This window comes from Lates calcarifer, linkage group LG24 (assembly GCF_001640805.2).
Source record: "Lates calcarifer isolate ASB-BC8 linkage group LG24, TLL_Latcal_v3, whole genome shotgun sequence".
Lineage (NCBI taxonomy): Eukaryota > Metazoa > Chordata > Actinopteri > Centropomidae > Lates > Lates calcarifer.
This window is the reverse complement of record NC_066856.1, coordinates 6725500-6752328: the sequence shown is the minus strand read 5'-3', so window position 1 is coordinate 6752328 and position 26829 is coordinate 6725500. Positions and strand designations below refer to the sequence as shown.

The 26829-nt window shown below is 42.3% G+C and overlaps 1 protein-coding gene across 1 annotated transcript in view; it reads left to right on the top strand.

Moving 5' to 3' along the window:
- The window catches only part of cubn (cubilin (intrinsic factor-cobalamin receptor)), a 40753-nt gene extending 15166 nt beyond the window's left edge, over positions 1 to 25587 (top strand). The window contains 57 exon segments of the mRNA XM_018698813.2: positions 70 to 262; positions 542 to 660; positions 790 to 1024; positions 1275 to 1456; positions 1717 to 1879; positions 1984 to 2174; positions 2541 to 2697; positions 2851 to 3026; positions 3477 to 3642; positions 3977 to 4202; positions 4298 to 4428; positions 4962 to 5151; positions 5422 to 5582; positions 5774 to 5955; positions 6073 to 6229; positions 6710 to 6897; positions 6987 to 7146; positions 7687 to 7868; positions 8527 to 8695; positions 9026 to 9207; positions 9570 to 9726; positions 10124 to 10240; positions 10342 to 10455; positions 10613 to 10741; positions 10876 to 11008; positions 11727 to 11932; positions 12185 to 12366; positions 12472 to 12664; positions 12898 to 13095; positions 13207 to 13353; positions 13628 to 13818; positions 14124 to 14292; positions 14872 to 15046; positions 15188 to 15366; positions 15616 to 15825; positions 16006 to 16146; positions 16378 to 16562; positions 16834 to 17005; positions 17634 to 17837; positions 17983 to 18132; positions 18261 to 18382; positions 18552 to 18777; positions 18867 to 19054; positions 19451 to 19607; positions 19738 to 19887; positions 20046 to 20231; positions 20654 to 20783; positions 21087 to 21304; positions 21595 to 21794; positions 22028 to 22190; positions 22652 to 22860; positions 23311 to 23455; positions 23856 to 23890; positions 23892 to 24038; positions 24225 to 24390; positions 24630 to 24865; positions 25269 to 25587. Of these exon segments, the coding sequence (XP_018554329.1) occupies positions 70 to 262; positions 542 to 660; positions 790 to 1024; positions 1275 to 1456; positions 1717 to 1879; positions 1984 to 2174; positions 2541 to 2697; positions 2851 to 3026; positions 3477 to 3642; positions 3977 to 4202; positions 4298 to 4428; positions 4962 to 5151; positions 5422 to 5582; positions 5774 to 5955; positions 6073 to 6229; positions 6710 to 6897; positions 6987 to 7146; positions 7687 to 7868; positions 8527 to 8695; positions 9026 to 9207; positions 9570 to 9726; positions 10124 to 10240; positions 10342 to 10455; positions 10613 to 10741; positions 10876 to 11008; positions 11727 to 11932; positions 12185 to 12366; positions 12472 to 12664; positions 12898 to 13095; positions 13207 to 13353; positions 13628 to 13818; positions 14124 to 14292; positions 14872 to 15046; positions 15188 to 15366; positions 15616 to 15825; positions 16006 to 16146; positions 16378 to 16562; positions 16834 to 17005; positions 17634 to 17837; positions 17983 to 18132; positions 18261 to 18382; positions 18552 to 18777; positions 18867 to 19054; positions 19451 to 19607; positions 19738 to 19887; positions 20046 to 20231; positions 20654 to 20783; positions 21087 to 21304; positions 21595 to 21794; positions 22028 to 22190; positions 22652 to 22860; positions 23311 to 23455; positions 23856 to 23890; positions 23892 to 24038; positions 24225 to 24390; positions 24630 to 24865; positions 25269 to 25376 (9648 nt within the window). The 3' untranslated portion in view covers positions 25377 to 25587.
- Positions 25588 to 26829: the final 1242 nt, after the last annotated feature.

Genomic DNA, 26829 nt, shown 5'->3' with positions numbered 1-26829 from the left:
AGCAGAATCAAATCCTCTTGGAAACAACGACTCCATTAATTTCTCATTAGTGCACTTTTGCTGTCACAGGCCACCACCTCAGCTCCTGGCTACATCTGCAATTGCAATTCTGGCTGGCAAGGAGTAAACTGTGACCAGAACATCAATGAATGCTCAAGCAATCCCTGTCAAAATGGAGGAACCTGCACAGACGGCATCAATGGATTCACATGTACTTGCACTGCCGAGTGGACCGGCCCACTCTGCCAGACCGCACAGCAAGGTACTTCTTGGACCAAAAAAGGGTGTATGAAGGGACTGGAGAGATGAAGGAAGGGAAGTTAAGGGAAGAAGTAGATATTTTATATTGATATTTAATTTGATCATAGTTGCATGGTGTTTTTCAATCGGTGCCTGTGCCATTTTTTTTGGACAAAAAGATTAGCATGCTGGAAGGAAGGAACACCCCTCCATTGCCATTTGTTCTTTTCATTCTTTGTTCAGGGTATGTAAAAGGTCCAATGTCATCAAGCACTATCACAAGTTCTTGTGTGTGTTCCAGAGTGTGGAGGTTACCTCACTGGCCCTGCAGGTTCCTTCAGTTATCCCAACATTCCCGGTCATGAGGAGTACGATCACCAGGTCTCTTGTGCGTGGGTGATCCGCGTTGATCCAAACAAGGTCAGTTGCAGTCTCTCATACATAAGTGAAAGAGGTTTCCTTTTCTTGTCATTTTTTAACTTTAGCATTGCATTGCCAATGTGCCAGATTAAAATAGATAATTTGAATTCTGTGTTCTCTCTTCTTTAGATTTTGCGTATTACGTTTCCTTTCTTTCATCTGGAGAACAGCGCCAACTGCAACTATGACTTCCTTCAGATTCATGATGGGGACAGCGCTTCCGCTTACATGATCGGAAAATACTGTGGCCAAAATAACCCGCCGGAGCTCTACAGCTCCCACAATTCCTTATATTTCTGGTTTCGCTCTGACCACTCTGTCAACAGTGATGGCTTCACAGTTGTTTGGCAGTCTCAGGACCCAGGTAGGGGCATTTCATTTGTTTTGGTTTGATTAATAAGTAATCCTTTAAAAGTTTAAAGCTGTAAAATATCACAAAAGTCTTATTTTGAGAGTTCTGAAAGTTGAAATGACATTTATTGCAGAAGTCCATGGCTCAGTACCACTACAACCTCCACTATAGAAAGTGATAGTGGTCAAGCTCACAAAGGCTTATGAAGGATAAAATAGGAAATAATTGTTCATCATTCCCTGAAATATCATTTTTATCTTAGTCTGTGGAGATGAACTAACCGCTCCCTATGGCAACATTAACTCACCTGGATATCCTGGAAACTACCCACCTAACCGGGACTGCTATTGGAGAGTAATGGTGGAGCCCGGCTTGCTCATTACCTTTGCATTTGGGACTCTCAGTCTGGAGCATCACTCTGACTGCAACTTTGACTTCCTAGAGGTGAGAAATGCTGCCAGTGCTCTTTTAACCACATTTCCTTGCCAAATCCAACAGTTTTTTTTTACCTGGATGCCTCTACAAAGAAGGTGGCTTAGTGTTGAACCCAAAGTACTGTGACACTGGCACATTTGTTTTGTATGATTGCCAATCGTGCACTGTGTTCCACCACTGACCCCACTCCATGCAGCAAGTCTACAATGTAGCACAATCCTATAATTTCTTGCAACTGTCTTATTGTCTTGTGTGGCCACATGTTGTAGATCCGAGATGGTCTCTTACCTGAAGACCCAGTTCTGGGGAAATACTGCAGTACTGCATCACCTCCACCCCTGCGGACTACCGGTCCAAATGCATGGATCCACTTCCACTCCGACTACAGTGTCTCTGACCGAGGATTCCATATTACATATACAACATCACCAAGTAAGAAACTGTGCATACCCAGTAAGACACCATGTCACAATGTAACACACTGTATAGCTGTACATGTAATAGAAATCCTAACCCTGATGTGTGTTGTTTCTTAGGTGACCCTGGTTGTGGTGGTACCTTCACTGACAGCGAGGGCATCATCATCTCTCCCAACTGGCCCAATGACTATGCGCACAACCGCCAGTGCATCTATTTGATCAGGTTGCCAGCTGGTGAGAGGGTGGCCCTTAACTTCACTCACATGAACCTGGAGAGTCACAGCAACTGCCTTTTTGACTATGTGGAGGTAGGATCTACAAACATACTGAGTTTAGCTTGAGCAACAAGTCCATTGATGAGGTTCTTCCAACAACAGGTAACATCAAATGATATTACTTAAAGAGATCTAATGTTACGGAATGCAAGGCAGCTAAATCAACATCTGAACAGGGAGAGACAACGTTCTCAACCAGCCATCGACCTGCAGGTTGTTCAGTGTAGTAATGTAGTAAGCCGTATTGTTTTCAAAGGTAACTTTTGATTTAGTTTTAGTCTTGTGTTTTGTGAAAAATAGTTCACCAACAAAGTTTTTTTTGCTATAGGCTTCATTGACAAAATTAACACTGCTTCTCAACACTTTTCCTTCCTCTTCTTTTACCCCCTTTCTTTCCAGGTTCGTGATGGCAGGACGGAGACTGACCCTCTGATAGGGAAATACTGTGGCAGCACCCTGCCGGCTCCCATGACCTCATCATCCAACTTCCTGTGGATTCGCTTCAGGTCTGACAGCTCAGTCAGCCGGGCTGGTTTCAGGGCTGTTTATTCTGTTGGTGAGATATTTACATTTACACACATGCGATATGACATCATGTTTATGTTTTGCTTTCTCTGCAATATATATTTTGCATAATATATTATACTTAATGAATGCTTTTATTAATGCTTTTATTAATTATGTTTTATTCAACAATAAATACCATCAGCTTGTGGAGGTACTTTGTCTGGGACTGGACAGTTACGCTCTCCGTACCACCCCAACGCCTATCCCCACAACAAGGTCTGCGAATGGGTCATTAACCAGCCACAGGGCTACGTGGTTACCCTTAACTTCCTGTCATTTGATGTTGAGGGAGGCTCCTGTCGTTTTGACTTTGTTGAGGTAAATGAACATTAAACCAATTCATACAATAAAAAACTTGGACCCAAATATGAAATTGACCAGAATCAGTTTACTTTTTTCCTTTCAAATTTGATAACGAATAATATGCACACCATTCTTCTTCTTCTTAACATAACATTGCTTCTATTATTGCTGTTATTGTGCACAAAACATAAACATAGATAATAAACTATACGCCAGTTTATCTACAATAGGTCTAACTCATAACCCATGTTTTACTCTTGTGTGTCTGTTTGGTTGCATATACATGTGCAGTGACACAAACATGACATGAAAGTTTTCTTGAGTAAATAATGCTATGTATATTATATAGTAAATAATACTACATATATGGTATACATTATGGGTGGATAGGCTGATGGATGGAGAGGGGGGTAGTATTATAATAATCATAATATTATAATGGTGTATGTTTCCTCTGTCTTACAGGTCAGGGATGGCTCCTTGTCTAGCTCTCCTCTGCTGGGGAAATTTTGTGGTATACAGATTCCCCCCAGGCTCCAGTCCACTCAGAGATCTATGTACATTAAATTCAAGACTGACTCCTCCGTCAGCAACCATGGCTTTGAAGCAGCCTATAGCTCCGCCTTGGAAGGTGAGAGAGAAGACTTCCTTCCTGGGTTGAAAAAAAAGCATTTGTATATCACCATAGATGATCATAATTAGCAAAAACTATATATAATAAAAATATATAATATAATTCTTAAAAAGTTTCTCATGGCTGTATTCTGGGTCACGTTCTACTCACCACATTGTCATTTACTTGTACTTTTAAACTTGCTGAAACCTTTCAGAAACTGTAGCTGCAGCTTTTAACATGACACAAAAATCAAAATTATTTTCAGTATTTTGTACAAAGCAAACTTTAACCTTTTCAGAAGCCTATTGATCTCAAATGTTGACCAGTTGTCTTTTTTTTCCCATACAAGGTTGTGGTGATACCCTGACCAGTCCTTCAGGCACCATTACGAGCCCTGGCCACCCCACAAACTACCCCCATGGTGCCAACTGTACCTGGTACATCAGTGTTACACCAGGCAACCTGATTAGGCTGTCGTTTGAGTCCTTCAACTTGGAGTATCACTTAAACTGTAACTATGATTACGTGGAGGTCTATGACAATGGCACGGTGCAGACTGGAACCAAGATTGGCAGGTACATGTATACGATAAATACTGTATGTGTGTGTGTGTGTGTGTGTTTGCATTCAGTTTATTCACAAAGAGATTTGTGGTGCTTTGTATGTGCAGGTACTGTGGGCGTTCAGTGCCTCCATCCATTACCAGCACTGACAACCTGATGACCCTGCTGTTTGTGTCTGACGCAAGTTTAGCCACTGAGGGATTCTCTGCCAGCTACATCTCCATCAATGCTACCACAGGTACACAAGAAACTGGCCAGACAATATTATGGCAGATTTTAGTGGATATATTTGGGACTATAAGAAACAACAAGGTCATGGTTGAAGATGTTTCACCTCTCATCCCAGATGCTAAAACTACAGAGATAAATTCATCATAGAAATTCTAAATTTAATTTTGTAAATACCAATTACACTATAACATTACAGAATTACACTAATAATTACAAAATGACACCAATATAATTCAATATAATGAAATAAAAGTACAGGTATTTGGGGGTGACAAATTTGGGATTGAAATCATGCTTAATCTCTTCGGTGTCTGTCCATCTTGAACCAGACAATTTTGTTGTAAATCACTCGTTCCCACCTGATGAATTCCACCTATTCATGAACAGGTACACATTCATGAGCTCTTATCATTTGCATAATCAACACAAACCTAAACCACATACCAAAAAATTAAATGAATGGAAGAAACTTGGAAAGCCCAAGCATGTTGTTTTTAGAGAAATAACTACAGCTCTGTTTAAACCTTTCTCTCTCATTAGATTGTAGTGAGACCTTTACCTCCTCTTCCGGGACTTTTAGTTCACCCAATTACCCTGACTACTACCCCAACAATAGAGACTGCATCTTCAAGATCATTGTGCAGGTCAACGTGCAGATTATGCTGAACTTCACCAACTTTGAGCTGGAGGGTTCCCCTCCTTCTTGCAACTTTGACTTTGTAGAGATCAGGTAAGGAAAGAATTAAGGTGGAGAAGAAGAGCCTTTTTTCATCTATCTGTAAATTTTAGATGGTAAATTTTTTATGTCTGCATGGCTCTGCATGCTGTTGTTTAAAAATCAACCAGAAACTTGGCAGGATTTATACAGCAAGATATGTTCTCAAACACTCAGCCACCAGATGCCCCGAACTGTGTGAATTTTAAGTTGCCCAGGAGATGCATCTGGCTTTCTGTATTCAATATAACTGCTGACATTTTGACTTTCTACTGTCTTTTGCAGGGATGGTGGTTACGAAACATCTCCCTTGATTGGTAAGTTCTGTTCTAATCAGAGGCCTCCAGTCCTGGTATCCCATAGCAACCGTCTTTGGGTTAGATTCCGCTCTGATCCCAGCGTCACGCGTCGCGGATTCACTGCCCACTGGGATGGCTCACAGACTGGTGAGTGGTAATACTTTTGTAATGAGAGATTTGTTAGAAAGACATCCCCAACCTTCAATTAGCAGATCACCGTAAGATCACTTGTAAGCTACAGTTCAAGTCTTCACAAAGATAGCCAAGTACAGTACAAGTATACACACACACACACACACACCTATGTGCCCATTTGATTTCATCCCTTGTTTTCCAAGGCTGTGGAGGGACGTTGACAACTGCATCTGGGGGATTTTCGTCCCCTAACTACCCCCTGCCCTACCACCCTAATTCTGAGTGCTACTGGAACATCAGGACCAGCCAGGGCAGCCAGCTCCTCCTCTCTTTCTCCGATTTCCACCTGGAGTCCAGTGCCTCCTGCTCTTATGATTACCTGGCTGTGAGTAATATACTGGACATTGTTACTTGAGGGTACCCTGAGGAGTAAAACCGGGATTTTGTAAATCTTGTTTTCCTTATTTCACAATTTAATGACTGTATCTGTGTGTGTGTTCAGGTGTATGATGGGAACAGCAGCAGTGCTCCAGAGCTAGCCAGACTGTGTGGCAGTCAGCCGCCCAGCACTTTCAGCGCTTCCAGCAATCAACTCTACGTCAAACTACGCACTGACAGCAGCGTCAGCACTGGAGGCTTCCTTGCATCATATACTTCTAGTACGAAAACACACACACACAGGCTGGCTGGATAGTGCAAAATGATTAAACATGCAGTGTACACAATGATGTGAGAGACTGATAAAGTCATACAGAAAACGATTAAGTCAAGTTATGGTTGCTATAGGTGGTTCCACAAGCTTTTGACTCATGAGGTGTGCTTAGTTTTTCACATATGGCCTCTGCATTTTGGCTTCATTTTTGTTAAATAAATAATGACAAGTGTCTGTTGTGTGTTGTGTTACACCTGTGGTTAGATTTAAATAATTTTGGAACCTTACTAAGGACCAGATTAATTTTTATTATGTCCTGATATGTAAAGGTGTATGTGATAGAGGGTGTATTTTCTTTTTCACATGACTGTATGATCTAAGCAAATGCTGGCCAAAGTTCCCAGATACCAACAAAAACAAATTCAAATTACATTTGTTCTGCATTGTATTGCATTGTGTGTTAGCATTTGGTTGTGTTTGTTTTCAGACTGCAGCGGCATGCTCATCGCAAATCGACACAGAGGAGTGGTGGAGTCGCTGAACTTTCCCAACGACTACCCAGCCAATTCCTTTTGCAGCTGGACCATCCAGGCCACTACTGGAAACACCATCAACTACACCTTTACTACCTTCCAGCTGGAGGCCACCAGTAGTTGCAACTATGATTATGTCAAGGTACACAAATGTATGCTATTCAACCAGATTATTTAAGGACCACTTACTCTCTGTACTCACACCACTTTCTCCAAATGTTACTCCCCTAGCTCTATAATGGGCCCAACAATCAAGCTCCTCTGATTGGTACATTCTGTGGATACACACCGCCCCCAGCCAACAGCACCACAAGCTCAGCCCTCACGATGGTGTTCAGATCAGACTCCTCTGTGTCAATGTCTGGCTTCCAGATGATGTGGTACCAGAATGGTAAGAGGCAAATGTCTTTTAGGACACTACATACAGAGATTTGTACTTTGAAAGATTTTGACAATTCAAAATATGCATTAAAAAACACATAGAATATGATATCCAGTTACCAGTATTTTGAAGAATGGCTTTGTTCTCTTATATTGCCTGCCATTTATTGCCATCATCAACAAAGTATCAGGGGCTTATTTTAGACTTTTAGTCTGACTATAAGTAAACATCATAATAGACATCTGTACAATGACATACCATACCAGAAAAAACTGAATAAGATTCTCAACCTGGATACCAGATACCAAACTGTCCAAAGAAAATGCCACTTACACATACAAAGCTATGCTCCTTGCCATGTACTGGCACCAAAATAGAGTCCTCAGAGTTCATGTGCTCTAATTTCCCCCATGCTCTTGTTAAAATATATCTTCAGATGAACTGAGATGTTGACCCTGGTTTGACTGTCTGCTTGGAACTTTGCATACTTAGTTAGAACGATTTAAAATAGACCATTTCGTCCCCTCTGACTGGTGTGTGTCCCTGCAGGTTGTGGTGGAGAACTCTCGGGTCCCAGTGGCTCCTTCAACAGCCCAGACTATCCCAACAGGTATCCAGAAAACAGGGAGTGTATCTGGTATATCACCACATCAGCTGGCAGCAGCATCACCCTCACCATCCATGAGTTTGATGTGGAATTCCACCAGGACTGTAACTATGATGTGCTGGAAGTAAGATGTCTCTCTGCTAGGTTTTGGCTGAATTGTTCACCACCTCTAGAACTCCAAGCGACTTTTCACTCAAATACAGTGCTAGGAACAGCTGGGAAATAAGCTGATAAGCTGGCAGAAAGATCATTCAACATTTTACCCAAAAGTCTAACTGATGTTCTTGTGTTGAAGTTAATGAGTATATATACTTTTATATATATTTATGTATATGTTACTATGGTCTTGTTACTCTAGATAAGTGGGGATAAAGTACTGTATTTCCCTCTGAAATGTGGAGGAGTAAAGTGGCATAAAGTGGATGCATGTAAGTAAAGTACCTCAAAATTGTTAGCCTTGTGTCCCACAGGATACAAAGAGGCTTAGTGAGTAAGCATCTCAGACTTGTACTTATATAGAGAATAACATTAGTGTATAACCTAGCTGTGCTTCCCTGAGCTTTTCTATTGGACCTTGTAAAACTGTCTGTCCAAAGGGGACTATTCATTACCCAAGCACTAACCATATGTTTTACATGAAGATAATTGTGTTGATATAGACATATTTCTCAATAAATTAATGGTGTCATTGATGACTCAGCCGTGTAACTGGTGACCTGGCATAATACATGAATTATACTTTGCAACTGGCCCTTAGACAATTATTTATGACTTCCTCTCAGGTGTATGGAGGCCCAGACCTGTCGGCCCCTCAGCTGGCCAAGCTCTGCAGCACCACATCCAGCCCGATGCAGGTCTCTAGCACCGGCAACCTCATCACAGTGCGCTTCAAGTCTGATGCTTACGTCAGTGGTCGGGGTTTCAATGCAAGCTGGGCTGAAGTCCAGGGAGGTGGGTGAACATCATTGAGTGTACACTCATATGCCATACGTCTGTGCCAGTTTACCACAGAATCCCAGACAATATTAGGGACTGTATGTGTCGCATCACGGGGTTAGATTGGTAAACATAGCATGACATTACATAGTCTTCTTGGGGAGCCAGGCATCATGCTGAGTAAAAGTGCCAAGTTGCGATAGCAGAGGTTTTTGAGTTTTCAAGGTATGCCATGGGTATGGATGAACCCTCAAAAACTCAGAAACATTTTTATGTTTAAACTGCAGTTATTCACCAGCACCAGCGCTCTAAGTAACCTTTGATTAACTGCCCCTCTTCTTGCAGGCTGTGGAGGCCCAGTCACAGCACCATCAGGGGAGATCCATTCTCCTTCGTATCCAAGCAGCTATCCCAATAATGTGGACTGTTCCTGGGTCATCAGTGTAGATTCCCACCACCGCGTCTTCTTCAATTTCTCTGACTTGGACATTGAACATCATAGCAACTGCACCTGGGACTACGTGGCTGTGAGTGAATGATTTAGGATTTAGTTTTTTTTTTTTCTTTTCTGACTTATTTGACCCTATTTTATTTGGGAGTATACATTTTGTTATTTTTGTTTCTTGATCATTGACAAATGTCCTGGAGAGCATTCTTGACTTGCTGTGCAGTCGTAAAGGGTTTCTCCTCACTGTCAAAATGATTTTCTGCGTCCACAAGTCCAGCTTATTTGCCATTTTGAGACTTGCCACTTGAATGTAGGCTCCATTATTTTATTTCAGATGTGTAACTACCAAATACTGGACTGTAATGCAGTCTATTTGCCACTGACCGTTTATTCTGTCGTGATTGAAATAAAAATATCAAATATATATCTGTCCCTCTGTAGATCCATGATGGTCCGACCATATCTTCTCCACTGCTTGCCCGTGTCTGTGGCACCACTCTCCCTCCCGCCATCACCTCCACCCAGAACACCATCTTTGTCCGCTTTAGGTCTGACTCCAGTCGCAGCCACCGTGGTTTCAGTGCTTACTTCTCTGAGGGTGGGTCTTCTTTAACCTCTGTTTCAGTCACATGAACATGGGGTTAAATATTTACCCCATCAGTCCATCTTTTAATCGATCAATCCTGTTTCAGTACTAACTTATGCTATGACATATTAAGACGATAAGTGAACTGCACAAATGTCCAGCAGTCAACTTAGTTAACTAAATTCAACAAGCTATATATGCAGAGAGAGTGGGTTGTGTTGTGGTTAAGCTAAATTTTAATTTGCCATTCAGAAAATGCACTCTGGATATTTTGTTACTGCATTTATTCACCATTCTATTGAGACATCAGCTGTATCAATCAGTTAGTTTACACAAGCTATCTCTTCAGGTTACCAATGTTTGGAAGTCAGTGACCATGTAATGTAGTTTGTTTGTGTGTTTTCAACAGCCTGTGGTACAACCATCATGGCAGACAGTAACGGAGGGACAATTGCGTCGCCACGGTACCCAGCACCATATCCACCCAATCAGAACTGCAGTTGGATCATCAGAGCACAGGAACCATGTAAGTTGCCTTAGTCGAGGCTAAAAGTAAACCTGTTTGTTGAATACATTGTGTTACGTGTGAAATGTTTTAATTTTTGACTTTTGTCTTTCTGTGGCCAGTCAACCATGTCACCCTGTCATTCACTGACTTTGAGTTAGAAATGATCTACTCCAACTGCTCCCATGATGCTGTGGAGATCCTGGATGGAGATAACTACCAAGCACCCACTATAGGTAGTTCTACTTTGTATGTGTGTGTGTGTGTGTGTGTGTGTGTGTGAGAGAGAGAGAGAGAGAGGCTGTGACCCTTTTTCACACATTATTTTGGCTGAATGTAACAACTCAATTACTGAAATCACATGTAGTCTTGAAAATATAATGTGAATTTCAGGGCGCTACTGTGGCGTTGAAGTACCTCACCCAGTGACATCTTTCAGTAACTCTCTGGTGGTCAACTTCATCTCTGACCGCTCTGTCTCCAGGAAAGGCTTCCAAGCCTCCTACTCAGCATCCACCTCTAGTAAGACAAAGCAGGACACACAGTTCTCACTGGATACATTTAGAACGGATCACTGCTAATTCAGAATCATTTCTGATATCATACTGATACTGATATTTACAGGGAAACTTGTTCTTCTCACTTCCTCTGCTCAGGTTGCGGAGGAGATTTGGTGATGGAAAGTGGCGCGTTCAACAGTCCTAACTATCCAGACGCTTATCCGCCTAATGTGGAGTGTGTGTGGACCATCAGGAGCTCACCAGGAAACCGTCTGCAGCTCTCATTTATGTTAGTTGGTTTGAACACGACCTCGAGCACACATATCTGTGATGATATATTCTGGAGTCAAGTTTCCCTTTGTCGCTTTTTCTGACGGCGTCCTCCCTGATCTTTCTCCTGCTAACTCTGACAATGACCTTTGACCTCTTCCCAGAATGAGGGGGTCCAGATATCTGATGCTGGCTGTTCATTCAGTTTAGATTCTATACTAAAGACACACTTGCACTTGACTGTGTAGCATCATGCAATTAATTCAAAATAAACATTCGTAAAAGGGACATCAGTTCCGAATCAGTGAATCTAATTGATTGAAGTCTCATACTAGAAGAACATGACTTTCAATTTAATGGATCTCCTCTACTCCAAAAGAAAACACAGGCAATAACTGGGTCCAGATAATGAAAATATAATCACCGCTGTCTACCAATGCAGGATTGATGCAAGATGCAGAGAGAGAGTCCAGTCTCTGTTGATCAATACAGTTACTTTTCTTGATAAAAGAAAAGAAAAATTTATTAATTATATTTTTTTTCCTATCAAATTTCTGTTGATTCACTAATTGAGTAATCTGTGCTTGGTTTTGTCACCATCATCATCCCACTTGAGCGTGAGGGTTGTAATGTTCCACATTTTCTCATTTTCTGCATCCTCTGATACTGGCACTAGCTTTTGTATTCAAAGGATACTTCAGTACTGAATATCAGTAATGGTCTCGTCTTTTGTTCAGTTTCTTTCACCTGCAGGGAAACGCTGGCTGTCAAAATGACTACCTGGAAATCAGAGAGGGCAACTCCACTGGCTCCCTGGTCGGCCGCTTCTGTGGAAACTCGCTCCCCTCTAACTACACCTCTGTGATTGGTCACATTCTGTGGGTTAAGTTCGTCTCCGACGCGTCAATTAGTGGAGCCGGATTCAGAGCCACCTTCTCACACTGTGAGTGTCTGTCACTTGCGCTTAGACAAAGTAGTTTCACTCATTGAATCTTAGACACTGGAGTTTCAGTGAGTGAACTAGCTACCTGTCCATACCGTCTCTGGTGGTCTGGACTACTACATTGCACCTACAAATATCTTACTGATGGAACTGTCTCAATGTACAAGCTGTGTTATGTATAACTCACATACAACTGTAACAAAAAAAGGAAAAGAGAATAAGAAATCCTACTTTTTCCTCACTGTTTCCCAGTGTATGGTAATGATGTGACGGGGGAGTCTGGTCAGATAGCATCCCCACTGTATCCCAGAACGTACCCCAATAATGCCCACTACCGCTGGACCATCACTGTGGAGGCGGACAGCCTCATCCAGATCCGCTTCTTGGACATGGACATCGAGGACTTGTATGACTGTTACTATGACAACCTCAAAGTAAGATTGTGTGTACTGTGAAATTACATTGTATCCTTTGATTTTGCATTAATAAATAAGAGACACTTAAGGTTCCATTCTGCCCTCAATCTCGTCTCTCTCCAGATATTTGATGGCTCTAGCGTTCAGCACTATCCCATTGGGACATTCTGTGGTCTGGACCTGCCCCCTCCCCTGAGGAGCACTGGCAGCATTGTCACCCTGCAGTTCCAGTCGGATTCGGTGGTGGGTGGACGAGGCTTCCTTGTGGAATGGACTGCAGTCCAGGACACTGGACCACCACCAACTATCACACCAGGTCAGACGCAGCAGTCCTTTTGAGACACTTTATATGTAAGACATGCATGCGGTATGTTACTGCACATTCAAAAAGAGGAGTGGAGGAGAATTACAAGGATAATGGCAGTGACAGAGGTAGACTTAATGCGAGTAGGTTAACACAAGCTTAACTCTAAACCCAAGATACAATTAATCAAGTCAATATTGCATATTAACTTATTTTTTTTCTGTGGGTGTGTGTTTGTGTGTCAGGTGCATGCGGTGGAATCCTAATGACGGGGGAGACCCCTGGCTTCCTCTTTTCTCCTGGTTGGCCTGAGAACTACCCTCATGACCAGGAATGTACCTGGTTGATCCGCTCTCCAGACTCAACAGTGGAGTTTAACATCTTGTCTCTGGACATGGAGGACTACCCCACTTGCTACTTTGACAGTCTTGTCATCAGAGATGGTGAGCCTTGACAGCCTTTTCTGTAGAGAAGTGACCAAACCTGAGTGGAGTCACACACAGCATGCCACTGTGGACTGTAATTCCCTTCTTTGTGTATGTCTGTGTTCCCAGGCGAGACCAGTCTGTCCCCCGTGCTGGCCAGCGTGTGTGGTCGGGAACCTCCGAGTTCTCTGCACTCTACAGGAGATTCAATGTACATCCACTTCTCCTCAGACAGCAGCGTCAGTGGCCGGGGCTTTAATGCCTCCTACTCCAGAGGTCATATACCAGAAGCAAATTCATTAACATCATATGTATGCTTCTCTCAGTATTCTGCAACAAAAAACTCCACACATGCCAGTAAACATCAGTTGTAGGTTACAGTTGAAATGGGAGCAATGCACAGAATAAAATGGATCACTTTGGGGTAGCAAGGTGTAGTAGTAATGTTTATTCACACATTTCCTGTCACACTCTACTATTGTCACTACCCCACAACAATAATAATTATATAATTAATAATTATTATGATAATACTTTTCTGACTTTTCAGGTTGTGGTGGCCTTCTGCACGTAGACAGGGGTGTGCTGAGCAGTCCGCACTACCCCCAGAACTACCTGCCTGGACTGGACTGTAGCTGGCACGTGATGGTGACACCCGGCTTCAGGGTTTCTGTCACGTTCCAGAGCCCCTTCCAGATTCAAGGCTATGGAAATGGATGCAGCTCAGGAGATTACCTTGAGGTACACAAAATATGAGCAATAATGTGCAATCTGTATATTATGTATGAAGGTTCAAAACCATTAGATGAACTAATTATGAGCTGTTGTTCTTTTATACACTGAAGCCTCTTCGGTATATCTTCAAGACTGAGTCTCTTTTGAATCAGAATCATGTGCCCTAATCCTGAGAGGATTCATCTCATTAGCAGATTGTTCCTTCCTCTAGGCACAGTATGATCCCTGCTCATGTATTTGGGGTTTGAAACAGTGGATTGTTAATCAGCTAGTTAAACTGATGTACTATCTACTTGCTGCTGTCTCCACAGGTTAGGAATGGTCCGGATAGTTCAGCTCCACTGCTGGGTGGACGTCTCTGTGGTTCAAGTGCTCCATCCCTTATCCAGACTACTGACAACCACCTCTTTATTCGCTTTTTGTCTGATGCCACTAATGAGGCCAGCGGCTTTAAACTGACCTTTGAGGCCCACAGTCAGGGTACAACTGCCACTCCTTTTTCTACTTTTTCTGTCACAGTAGAATTGATCACAACATTAACACTGTTGAAGTCTGTTCTGTAGTGTCATAAAATGCCATTAAGTAATCATTGGCTTTATTAGTATATATACTGGTCTGGGTGGTAGTCTATCACAAGGTGGGTAGATTTTAAGTCCCACTATGCTCCTGAACTGAACATTTTCAGACAGAGGGAGACTGTCTAGATCCATCACCTCAGAGAAGAGGTTTTAAGAAACTATCAGACACGTTTACTCAGGGAATAGCAGCAGAGTTGAAGGGGAGGGTGTGGAGGGTGAGACTTAAAAGAGACTCAGTTTGTTCTCAAAAACCATTATGCTCTGAGTCAAAACACACAGGCATGATCCACGTATTTTAAGATTTAGTGTGTCCATACTGAATAAATGCTCATGAATCCAATAATAGTTCTACTCATTTTAGTGTAAGTAACTAATTACTAACTAACAGCCAAATAAGTAACTCCATGGAAACGTCATACTTATTGTTTAAAACCCTAAATCATCGAGGACCCTTACAAACATATTCTTTCTCTTTGTGCAGCATGCGGAGGCTTCGTTGAGCTAAATCATAATGATCCTCCAGGGTACATCACTTCACCCAACTATCCACAGAACTACCCCCAGAACATTGACTGCATCTGGGTCATCACTGTGCCCAACGGAGAAGCTGTCCAAATTGACTTTGAGGATGAATTCTACATTGAGCCCACAACCAGGTACAGCTAGTACTTTCTCTTTAGGCTGTATACCTGCTAATTCCTGCTTAGATTTAACTTAACCTTTATATGCTTGCAAATAGACTACAGTGAAATTCACATGACAACTTGAATTTGAAGGTTCGTTCTTTTGTTTCTCAGCTGCGTCTACGACTACTTGGAGGTGCGTGACGGCTCAACATTAAATGCTGACTTAATTTCCCGGCTCTGTGGCAATACGCGACCATCTACCCAACATTCAACAGGTTCCTCCATGCTGCTCAGATTTCGTACTGACACTAGTGTAACACACAAAGGCTTCAAGGCAAAGTACTCCAAGGGTAAGCAGATAACATCAACCCGCACAATGTGAAGATGAATAAATCCAGGCTTTGATTTTTGGATATAGATACAGTTCTAATTATGACATGCTGTAACTGGCTCAGGCTGGACAAGCTAAAAACTTGTACTCATTTCACTCAAATGGGAAACTGATGCAGCGAAAATTACTTTTATTAGGATTTTAAAATTAAAAAAAGAGTCAAACACTAATGGCTTTACTCTTACTTTAAATCTCCAATCCTTCACAGCAACATGCAGTGGCACCTACATAGGTCAGAGGGGTACGATCTACAGCCCCGGATTCCCAGGGTCCAATTACCCTGACAGCTCCAGCTGTGAGTGGTACCTGGAGGGACCCACAGGGCACTACCTCACCCTCAGCTATGGGAACTTCAGCCTGCAGTCCACTCCAGGATGCACTGCTGACTATGTGGAAATCAGAGAGTACAATGCCTCAGGTGAGAAAACAAAGATTTGTTTTCACTGTCATCAGTCATACCCGTCATTTATTTACCCTGCATACATTTATGTTTCTATATGTAAATTAAATGAAAAAGGAATAAACAGAAGGAAGAAATCAAAGACCCACTATCACATAAATTTCCTGTGTTGTAATGTGTGTGTGTGTGTGTGTGTAGGGCGTCTACTGGGCCGACACTGCGGCAGTAACCTTCCAGCTTCCCTGGACACGTCTGACAGTTTTGCTTATGTCAGGTTTGTCAGTGACGCCAGTGGAAACGCACCTGGTTTCAGTCTGTCGTTTGAAGCCAGCGTTGAAGGTACAGATCATTATAAAAGGATTATCTGTTGCATGATCACATGCTGCATTACATTTACATGATTTTTACTCATAAAGTACACATGAATATCTAAGTATCGTCACCAGAGATAAGCCAGAGCAAAGTAAAAATGCTTTGTTGAGTTGTGATTTGGACATTCTAAAGAATTAAATGATAAGTTTCTCAGAGAATGTCACTCTTTGTTTTGAATTTCCCCTCCTCCTCTTGCAGCCTGTGGTGGAGAGCTGAATGCTCCCTCAGGAACTATCTCCTCTCCCAATTACCCTAACCTATACCCACACAGCCGGGTGTGTCGCTGGGAGCTGGTGGTGACACCAGGCCGCCGGGTCACGCTCACCATTAACGATCTACGGCTGGAAGGTTCCGGTACTTCCTGTGCATTTGACTACGTTGATGTGAGTCTCTTTCTGCCAGTGTTTCCTTATGTTTAATCACTTTTTCATCACCTTTTCAAGTTTAGTTTACTCCTCATTTGTACTTTTATATCAGCAGCAATTAATAAATTACCTAACACTGCTTTGAAGAAGGCGAGGAAATATTTAATTGGCTTATCTTGAGCTCTCTGACATTTAAGATTGAGTCAAAACAGGTTTGACACATAGTTTTTATACTGAAATTTGTTACCCTTGTTTACGCTTGTACCCTGATAACCTGTGTGTCTTCTAGGTACTGAATGGGTTGGCGGACAATGCCCCTCGCCTGCAGCGATTCTGTGGTACAGTACCAGCGGGCACCCAGGTGCGCTCCTCCGGAAACACCATGACTGTTGTGTTCCGCACTGATGCTTCTGTGTCCAATGGTGGCTTCACGGCATCTTACTCCTCTCAGGAGCCTGCAGGTTAGACGTTACTTTGGACAAAACTAAAACTGAACTATTTTATACTTATCGCTTAAACTTAAACACGTGTAAAGCAGAAAGTTGCTATGTCAAGGATAAATGCCACATATCACTCACAAAACAACAGCTTGTTACGGGCAACCTTGTCATATATGCTAAAGGAATTCTCTAATGTGTCTGAGACATGACTCACATGTTTATCTTTGTTTTCTTTTAAAAAAAAGTCTTGGCTAATATGCAGGAAATGCTCTGTAGCCTCTAGATGGCATCATGATGTTTATTAGTGTTTATTTGGCCTCCTAAATACACTCAATTACCAGGTTATTAATAAGTACACCTAATGTAATCTAATACAACTCTGCAATAAATTTGTCATAGGCTCTAATGTTCAGTTTTTGTTGGAACTGAATTAGTGTTCAAGCGTTTATTGAACTTTATAGTTATTATGAAGGATGTTGTTTCTGCTATTGTTAAATTCTAATTGTGTCGTACTTAGAGGTGTTTGTAATATTTCCTCTTCCCTCATTGTCACACACTGAAGTATTTTCATAAGTGGTGTTTGTCTCTATATTTTGTAAGTCTGTCTGTCTGTGCCTCTAATTACATTTCCATGTTGTCTTTTGTTAAGAGTGTGGCGGAATCCTGAACAACCCAACGGGTGGAAACTTCACTTCCCCCGGATACCTGGTGTCCAACTACAGCAACAACCTCAACTGCGAGTGGCTGATCCAGAACCCACGTCACATCAATTCCTCCATTGTGGTGCTGATAGAAGACATGCACCTGGAGAACCACCAGACTTGTCAGTCAGACTACCTCCAGTTCCGTTTAGGTGAGTACCACACAGAGGACACTGGTATTTTTTTTTTTCCTTCATGCATTCACTGTAGTCCTGTGATGAGATGGATGGATGGGTGATATACTGTTTTATAATGTTATATCAACCTTGTTTCCACTGTTTAACTCCCCTCCTGCAGGAAACTCCGATGGGGAGCTGTTGGCCAGGTTTTGTGGGCAGACTATTCCCCCAGTTCCCATTGTGGTCTTTACCCCACAGCTCTGGGTCCAATTCCAGACTGACACCTCACAGGGAGACCTGGGTTTTAAAGCCAAGTATATGTTTTCTGGTAAGTCAGATGCTGAAAGCTTCATTAACTTTCTATAGGCTACATTTTTACATTATAGGATCAGTGTCTAATGTAGCAGTCATAATGTTACCGTCCCTGTCCTTATATGGATCATTCTCTCTTTGCAGAGTGTGGAGGTTGGCAGACAGGTGAGGGAGGAGTGATATCCAGTCCTAACTACCCCACCATCTACCCCAGCCCCAGTCGCTGTGCTTGGCTGCTAGAGGCTCCGATGGGCCACACCATCACAGTGAGTCTGCAGCATAGCCCGGTGCACCAAGTGACTCAGACTGATAAGAATTTATGCTGACACAGTGTCTGTAGTGTTTGTGTACCAGAGTAGTGAGGCATGAGTAGTTGTTGCTGAGGCAGAGGTCACTGTTTGCATGTTCACCTACACTTCCCCTGTCTTACCGCAGCTAACCTTCACCTACTTCAACTTGGAGCCTCACTCTACATGTGGCTGGGACTCTGTCACCATCTTCAACGGAGGATCCCCCGGGTCGCCCGTTATTGGCCAGTACTGCGGGACCACTTCCCCAGGAACCATCCAGTCAGGGTCCAACAAGCTTGCGGTCGTCTTCCTGGCTGACCACAGTGTGTCCAGAGGAGGCTTTGTGGCCTCCTGGTCTGCTGATTCCTCAGGTGAGTTTATGTTAGCTAAATGAACATCTTGTCCATGTTCTTTAACTAACTCATGCACTGTGCAATCACATATATTTGTTTCCGGCCAGGCTGTGGAGGGGTGATCCATGCTGATAATGGAACAATCAAGTCTCCAAACTATCCCCAGAACTTCCCTGCCAATGTGGAGTGTTCGTGGCAGATCATTGCCCATGAAGGAAACCACCTGGAGATGAGCTTCAATAGTGATTTCCAGATTCCAGACAGCAGTGGGACCTGCCAGAATAGTTACATCAAGGTACTAGTTCTGAGCTACAGAGATTACCTGAGATCTACATTTAAATTCATGTCACTGACATACAGTTAGGCTTCCAGCATATTTTATTTAAAGTAGAAAACATGAGAAACACTGAGAAAGATTAGGGAGAGATTTGGGCAGAAATCCAGAGTTCAGAGACCAGAGGCTGTGAGGCTCAAAGGACAGAGAAGGATAATGTTAAGTTCTTCAGTCCAGCTGATTCCTTTCAGCTATTTTACATGATGTTTACAAATTTAGAGAGTTGCCTTTAATTGTAGTTTGAAACAGGCAATCTGCAAAGCTGTCTAATAAATCATTCAGATGTGTACAGTATGTACATCCAAAACAATGTTCCATTTGACAATGATTTTTCAATCTGTGTGTTTTTTCCTACAGGTGTGGTCAGGTCAGACCCAAAATACTGAGGCTCTGCTGTCAACAGGCTGTGGCTCAGTGGCCCCAGGCCCCATCGTTGCTCCATATAACATCATCACAAGCCGATTCCAGGCCACTGAGGCAACCGGCAGAGGCTTCTCAGCCTCCTTCACCACCAGTAAGAATCAGGCGGCTGAGGCAGCTTCATATTGAGGCTATGGTGTAGCATTGAATGTTACCACTACTAACAGATTGTGGTAACAGTCCCTGCAAAATGCTAAGAAAGTCTGACGTCTTCTCCTCATCAGGATGCGGCGCAAACTTCACAGCTCCCAATGGTCGCGTGGTTTCTCCAAATTATCCAGCCGACTATCCCGACCGCTCCAACTGCAACTACACCATTAACGCTGGAGAACAAACAGTGGTGGTTATCACCTTTAAAAGCTTCCAAGTAGAAGGCAAGTGTTTGTGCATTAGCAACATGTGGACAAAGAATCATGTTTGGATATGATCTCAAGATTGGCCCAAGATTTTGGAGCTTTTCGACACTGAGCCAAGAGTAAATGTTTTGTATTGCTGTATTTTTTGTTGAGTATGTGGCCTGTCTGTCATCTAGCACACTCCACCTGTCTGTATGATGGGCTGAAGATCTACAGCTTGGATACCAGTGGCTCTCCTATTGCCACTTTGTGTGGCAGCAGCATCCCAGGGCCCTTCTCCACCTTTGGCCCCATGTTACTGCATTTCTACTCTGACCCTGTGGTCTCCGACAGTGGCTTCATGGCAGAATACAGAGCCATTCGTGAGTAAAGAAGATGCAGGATCATTGCTTTATTAAATGAAAATTGAATGAAATTCTGAAAACCTGAATTCGGAGAATAGAAAAGCTTAATTGTAAATGCTCAAAATAAAAATGTAGATAAGACTGGAGAAAAATTGGAGAGGGGCAGATAGAGATGTCTTTTTGTTTTTCCATTTGCCTCCCTACCTTCCATAAAACATTTGGCTTTTCAGTATGTAAATGAGGAGACTGTGGCCTAAAGAATGGAAGAACAGTATATATATATGTATTCTGCATAGCCACATTCCAGCTGCTTACGCCCCTATTACTGAACAGCTACAGCTAAAACACTACACTGTTATGTGGTGTATGTCCAACAAAAGTCTTGGTTACATGCAATGACTCTGAGTGTGTGGTGTGTGTGTGTGTGTGTATGTCCACAGCATGTGGTGGTTTCTTCAACAGCACTATGGGTACAGTGAGCAGTCCAGCACTCTCCATGACGAACTACCACCACAACATCAACTGTACCTATCACATCATGGTCTCAACAAACAGAGTGGTGGATCTCAAGTAAGACTGCGTTAACTGAATTAACTGGATTTCCAGACTAGACCTGGGAACTGAACATGTATTTGTGACATACTTTTTTCAGATACACAGAGAGAGGATTTTTACATTTTGTGTCACACAATCATTCCATGATCGTATGATTTTCCTGTTGTGTAAGGTAGTACTCTGTGGCCACAGTACAAACTGGTGGTTGTACTTGGGTCCTCCTAGTAATCTGTAACTGTGTGACTTTGAATCAGAATGTTGGTGCAAAGATCTTTAAAATCCTAAGAAAAAAAACCAAGCTTTTTCAATTCTCCACAGGTTTAACACTTTCCATCTGGAGGCGTCTTCTTCCTGTCGTTACGACTATGTTGCAGTTTACGATGGACCAGACACCTTGTCGCCTCTGATGGGGAAATTCTGTGGTGCAGCACTCCCACCCGATCTGCGCTCCTCTACCAACCAGCTGTTTATCGTCTTCAGGACAGATGCCTCAGTGAATGGGATTGGCTGGAGAGCCACCTACAGTGAGACACTTGGTAGGTTAATATTACTGGATGGAGTGGCAATTTTTGCAGCTCATGCATGCAATAAACAAAAACTGTGAAACTTGTGGTAACTTCTACATTTAGATTTTGACTGTTAGACTATAAATCTATTAGACTATCTGCTTCTTTCTCATTTGTGGAATTGTGTGTTTGCACACTAATACATTTATCCTCCTGGATGCTATTATTTTTCTACTTGGAGCTAGTCTGCAGTTGCCTGTGGTATAACACATTTTAACATTGAGAAAGTGGTCAAGTCTTTGTTTCTGGATTGCCTGCAGGTCCAGCACAGGGATGTGGTGGATACCTGTCCATGCCCATGGGCATGTTTGGTTCTCCAGATCCAAACCTGGATGGGCGCTATGAGCCAAGGATGGACTGCATGTGGACCATTGAGATGCCGGTCAACAGGGCTATCAACCTGACCTTCAACTCTTTCGAACTGGAGAGCTCCTCTACTTGCCGTTATGACTATGTCAAAGTAAAGAACCCTCAGCTATTTCAATATTCAGGGCAAATATCACTTTTACTTCATTGGAATATAATTTACTTGTTGTGATGCTATGTCATATTGTTGCAACAACCCACAAGCAATTATGTCCAACTACTTTCATTTGTAGGTTACTAGTGAGAAGTAGTAATTGAATTAACAAATAATTGTTTTGATTTGTTTTGTCATTGTCATGTGTTGTAACTGTATGTGTATCTCTTCAGGTGTACGATGGTGACAACATTAACTTCCCTCTGGTTGGTACATTCTGTGGAAACACCATCCCTGCTTTTTTTATATCGAGTGGGAACTTCCTGACCATTCACTTCGTCACTGATAGCTCAGTACAGCGACGAGGATTCAATGCTACCTACAGGGCTATGCCATGTAAGAGTCTTTCTTCTCTCCCTCTACTTGTACAGGCACTCTACTCGCTACAGAGACAAGCCTTCATTTTCATTTGAAAAGCTTTATAGTGTCAGCATCCAGCTAAGTTAACATCTGTGAGGAATGGCAGAGTTGGTAATTGGTTCCAAGGCTCTGCCTTACCCTCCACTGTATTTCCCCTTTAGGTCACCAATCAGTACCATGTACATTACCAGTTACTGGCAGTGTTCAGGATAAATGGAGAGGATTGCGTTGTAATACACTACAAATACCACCATGAATTCCACTATTGATAAAGCCCTAGATAGGCTGGGATCAGCAGATTTGAGGATGACCATGAATTCATTACATGGAGAATGCATCCTATTTTAAGTCATTAAAATACTTGGGACTTGTCTCTTGTGGCTACTATACATTTACTTTTATGCATTTTCCAACCCTCTTGATGTGTCTGCTTTCAGTGATTTGTGGCGGGGCTCTGAACGCCACGTCCACCGTCCAGACCCTGACATCGCCTTCCTTCCCCAGCGCCTATCCTCCTTACACCTCCTGCCGCTGGATCCTGGATGCTCCACCCCAGGAAACCATCAAAGTGTCAATCCAGACCTTTGTGCTCCAACCCAGCCAGAGCTGCTCCACAAACTATCTGGAGATGAAGGACTGGCCCACGGTGAGTCCAGACAGGGACTGGACCAGAAAGTGCTGTATCATATGCAAAAATATGGAGAATATGGAGAATGATGATTGGAGGGCTACAAACACAGTTAGGATTAATATATAATTAATCTACATTACACTATATTTTTGTTGTACATCTGTCAGAGTTGACAGGGTGTAAATGGGTCACCCTCTCTGCCTTGGGAGCATTTCTGCCCAACAGCATTTGCCACAAACCACCCGTAGGCAAAGCAAATATGATTTAGCTGACAGGTACAATTGTGATTTTTATAGATGTGGAGCCATATTTGTGAAATCCACAGAGAAATGTCACTGATTACCATTGTATCAAAAATTACTCTACACTGGGGAGATCAAATCCCAGTGGAAAGTCATGAATAAATTTACTAGTAGATAATGAATTAATGTTAAATTCACATCCTGTATCTATCACGGTTTCCAGGGAGACTATGGGCAGTCACATAAGTTCTGTGCATCAGATGGTCATCCACCAGACTTCTACAGCTACAGCAGGACAATCCATGTGCACTTCAAATCTGACGCCTTCATGACAGGAAATGGCCTGAGTTTCACCTATCAGATTGCAGGTAGGTACTTGCTGAAAACCTGTGGCAAGATAAAAAAAAACGGTACCAAAAACACCCCGCTCAAGTAGAAGCACTAATAGTCAGACATTATTGTATATCTATTATTTCTTTTTTTAACAACTAAGTCTTTAGATGTGTGTATATCACTTATATGTGTGCAAGTGTGGTTTTTAAAAAAAAGAGAATGTACATTAATCTACCAGTAAGTAGCTGTCAAAAGAGGTCACATGTGCATCAGACTCACAGCATTTGACAAAATCCAACATACCTGTCCAGAACCAGTCCACAGAACACACTTCAAAAAAATTTCACTAGCTACCAAATTACATCTGTAAACTGTGGGTATAATGTGTACTGAGGTACTTAGTTCCTGATAAGTTCCTGTGGTGGTGGTTTCCAGGCTGTAGCAGAACATACGAACAGGAATACGGCTACCTTGAAGAGTCCAGGCTGGCCTGACATCTACCCCCACAACATGGACTGCACCATCATCCTGAAGGCACCACAGAACAACCACATCTCCTTCTTCTTTAACAATTTTGATGTTGAAAGCCACAGCATCTGTAATTTTGACTATCTGGAGGTAAAGCAACCAGCACACATGCAGAGACATATACATTTTGACCACATTCAGCATTTAGCTTCTTCATGTTATCAATAATCACAGTAATAATAATAAGAAGATGTATGTAGCCCTAGTTACAAATAAAATTTTCAGACAAATACAATTAAATGCGACTCAGTGTCAAAACTCTGTGTTGTCTCTCAGGTCCGTAATGGCAGCACAGCAGACTCACCAATGATTGGTCGGTTCTGTGGCAGCACCCTGCCCAGCCCCATTTTCCCACAATCCAACCAGCTCTACCTGCGCTTCAAGAGTGACTTCTCCAACTCCCGAGATGGCTTCGAGGCCACGTGGACATCGTCACCTCACGGTCAGAACCGAGCTGTTTATATAAATGATTTTCAAGCCGGTTCCATGAAACATCCATGAAAGAGCTTTGGTTTCCAACCAAAGACTAAAACAGTTGCTGTCACCATTTAGCATATCTTAATCCTAAAACAGATGACACACACTGCTTTATGTTATTGCTTGTAATAATACTGCTTCCCATTTTTTCACCTTGCTATTCTTTTAGCATGATCATCTTTGTTTAATATGTTTGTGTACTAGGTTGCGGTGGCACTCTGTATGGAGACCATGGTTCATTCTCAAGTCCCAACTTCCCAGGCACCTATCCCAACAATACCCACTGTGAATGGAGCATCCTGGCACCCAGAGGTCGTGTGGTGACCATCACCTTTGCCCAGATCAGTATTTCTGACCCTGGAGATTGCCAGAACAACTTTTTGAAGTTGTATGATGGTCCAAACACCTCCTCGCCGCCTGTTGGACCTTACTGTGGAGTGGTATGTAATCTAAAAAAAAAAAGTCACCACTTTAGCTGTAATGTAGCAGACTGGAGAGGGCAGCACCTATAAATCCAATTTGATCTAGGTGTGAAATGTTGGGTCGATTATCCTCAAAGCACCTAGCCGGCAACTTTTCTTAGGCATCTTGTCATCATCATCTGCCAAACTAATAGGTCTGTAGCTGGTTGGGTCAAGCACTGATGGATTTAATGTACCAGGCAGCTGACCTACTAACATACAGAAGCCTGACTGACTTGACTGATAAAATGACAGTTACAGAGTGTATATTACAGTGTATGTGTGAGATATTAGTGATACTGTTCACTGTATACAGTATCTGTGATCGACAGTTGGAATATATTAGTGCATTACTAATTTCTCCTCTGTGTTGTTTGTTCAGGAAACCAACATTGCTCCGTTCACAGCCTCCTCCCATCAAGTCTACATCGTTTTCCAAGCCCAGTACGCCACCCTGCCTTCAGGATTCAGACTCACCTGGAGCAGCTGAAAGAATGGCCCTACACACACACACACACACACACACACACACCACACACACACACACACACACACACACACACAAACAGTTGCTGACCAATTTACTAATCATGCTTTAAAGGTAAACACTTGTGTTTACCTTTAAAGTATTTTTTAACATAATCAATGTAAATAATATAAATCTATACTGTTAGAATAAATACACGATTCAAGAAATACAAGGTGCTCAGTCAGTCATTCCTCATTTCAGATGTTGATATTAGTTTTGTTATATTATTTCTGAGCTGGAGTGCTGCAACACTGAACTGCTGGAGAGACAGACTTTCTAAATTCATATTGGGCAGACAAATATTGTTCATACCTAAAGAAGACTTGAAATTCTACTAGAAGGTTTCTAAAGACTCAAGTGGACCATGAGATGACAATAGAGCCCTGCAACGTATGAAAAGGCAACAGATATTTTATCATTAGCAGCATGTTCAGCTGTTGTTGATTTGCATAGATTTGCATAGATATGCTCTCCCAGCACCTCACTGCACCTACAGCGCTTGCTTCCTACTTTAAAGAGGGTTGTTTTGTGAGGGCTTGTTGCCAGTGTCTGCATCACAGTCCCTAAGCAAACAGGCATATTTAATAGATAAGCGACTGGTCTCCAGAGACATAGACTACACGCCTTTGTGGTCTCTTAAGAAACCCGATGACATTAACAAATGAAATCTCACAGGAGTTGATTCTTTCACAATTCCTGTAACAAGGATCCTTCTGCTGGAATAATCCCTGGAGGCTTGTTGCCATTTGTTTTTGTAAAAGCAGAGGTTGGTCTCAGTCCTGAAGCTGTAAGAAGCAAAACACCTCAAGACACCAAAGCCCAGCTTAACATTCTGACGTTTAGGTGTTTCGTGGAGTACACTGGAGATGACTATTTAGAGGATAAACTTCAGTGACAACATTCAGTGCAAAGGAATAGGATGTATAGTGCCTTCCTGCAAAGTAGAATTTAAGCTTGTGGAGATTTAATGTGGTGGATAAGCATGAACCAGAGTAGACTGTTTCCTCTCAATTGTGAAAATCCTACAGGCAGATCTTCACAGAACCAACTTCCACCAGCTGTTTAAAAAAATGTTAGTACAGAATTAAACCTTATAAAAGCTCATTATCTACATGTTCTGTACAGTCTATGACCAGGACTGGAATCTGTCATTTTTAAATGCTGTGAGCTTCTTAAATGAAATTCTATTCAGCAGAAACAAAGCAGATTATTTAACAGGTCGTCAGACATGACTCAGTGATCTGCTTGTAGTCAGCGACATTGGACCTCATAAAAACCAGGTACAAAAAAAAAAAAAAAGATTTGTTGACTAGGGGCGAAGCTGACACAGCACAATCCATTGAAATAGGAGAGAAGTCACGTATCATATCTCCAATCATCTACATTAGAAACAAACATGGCTTAAGACACAAAA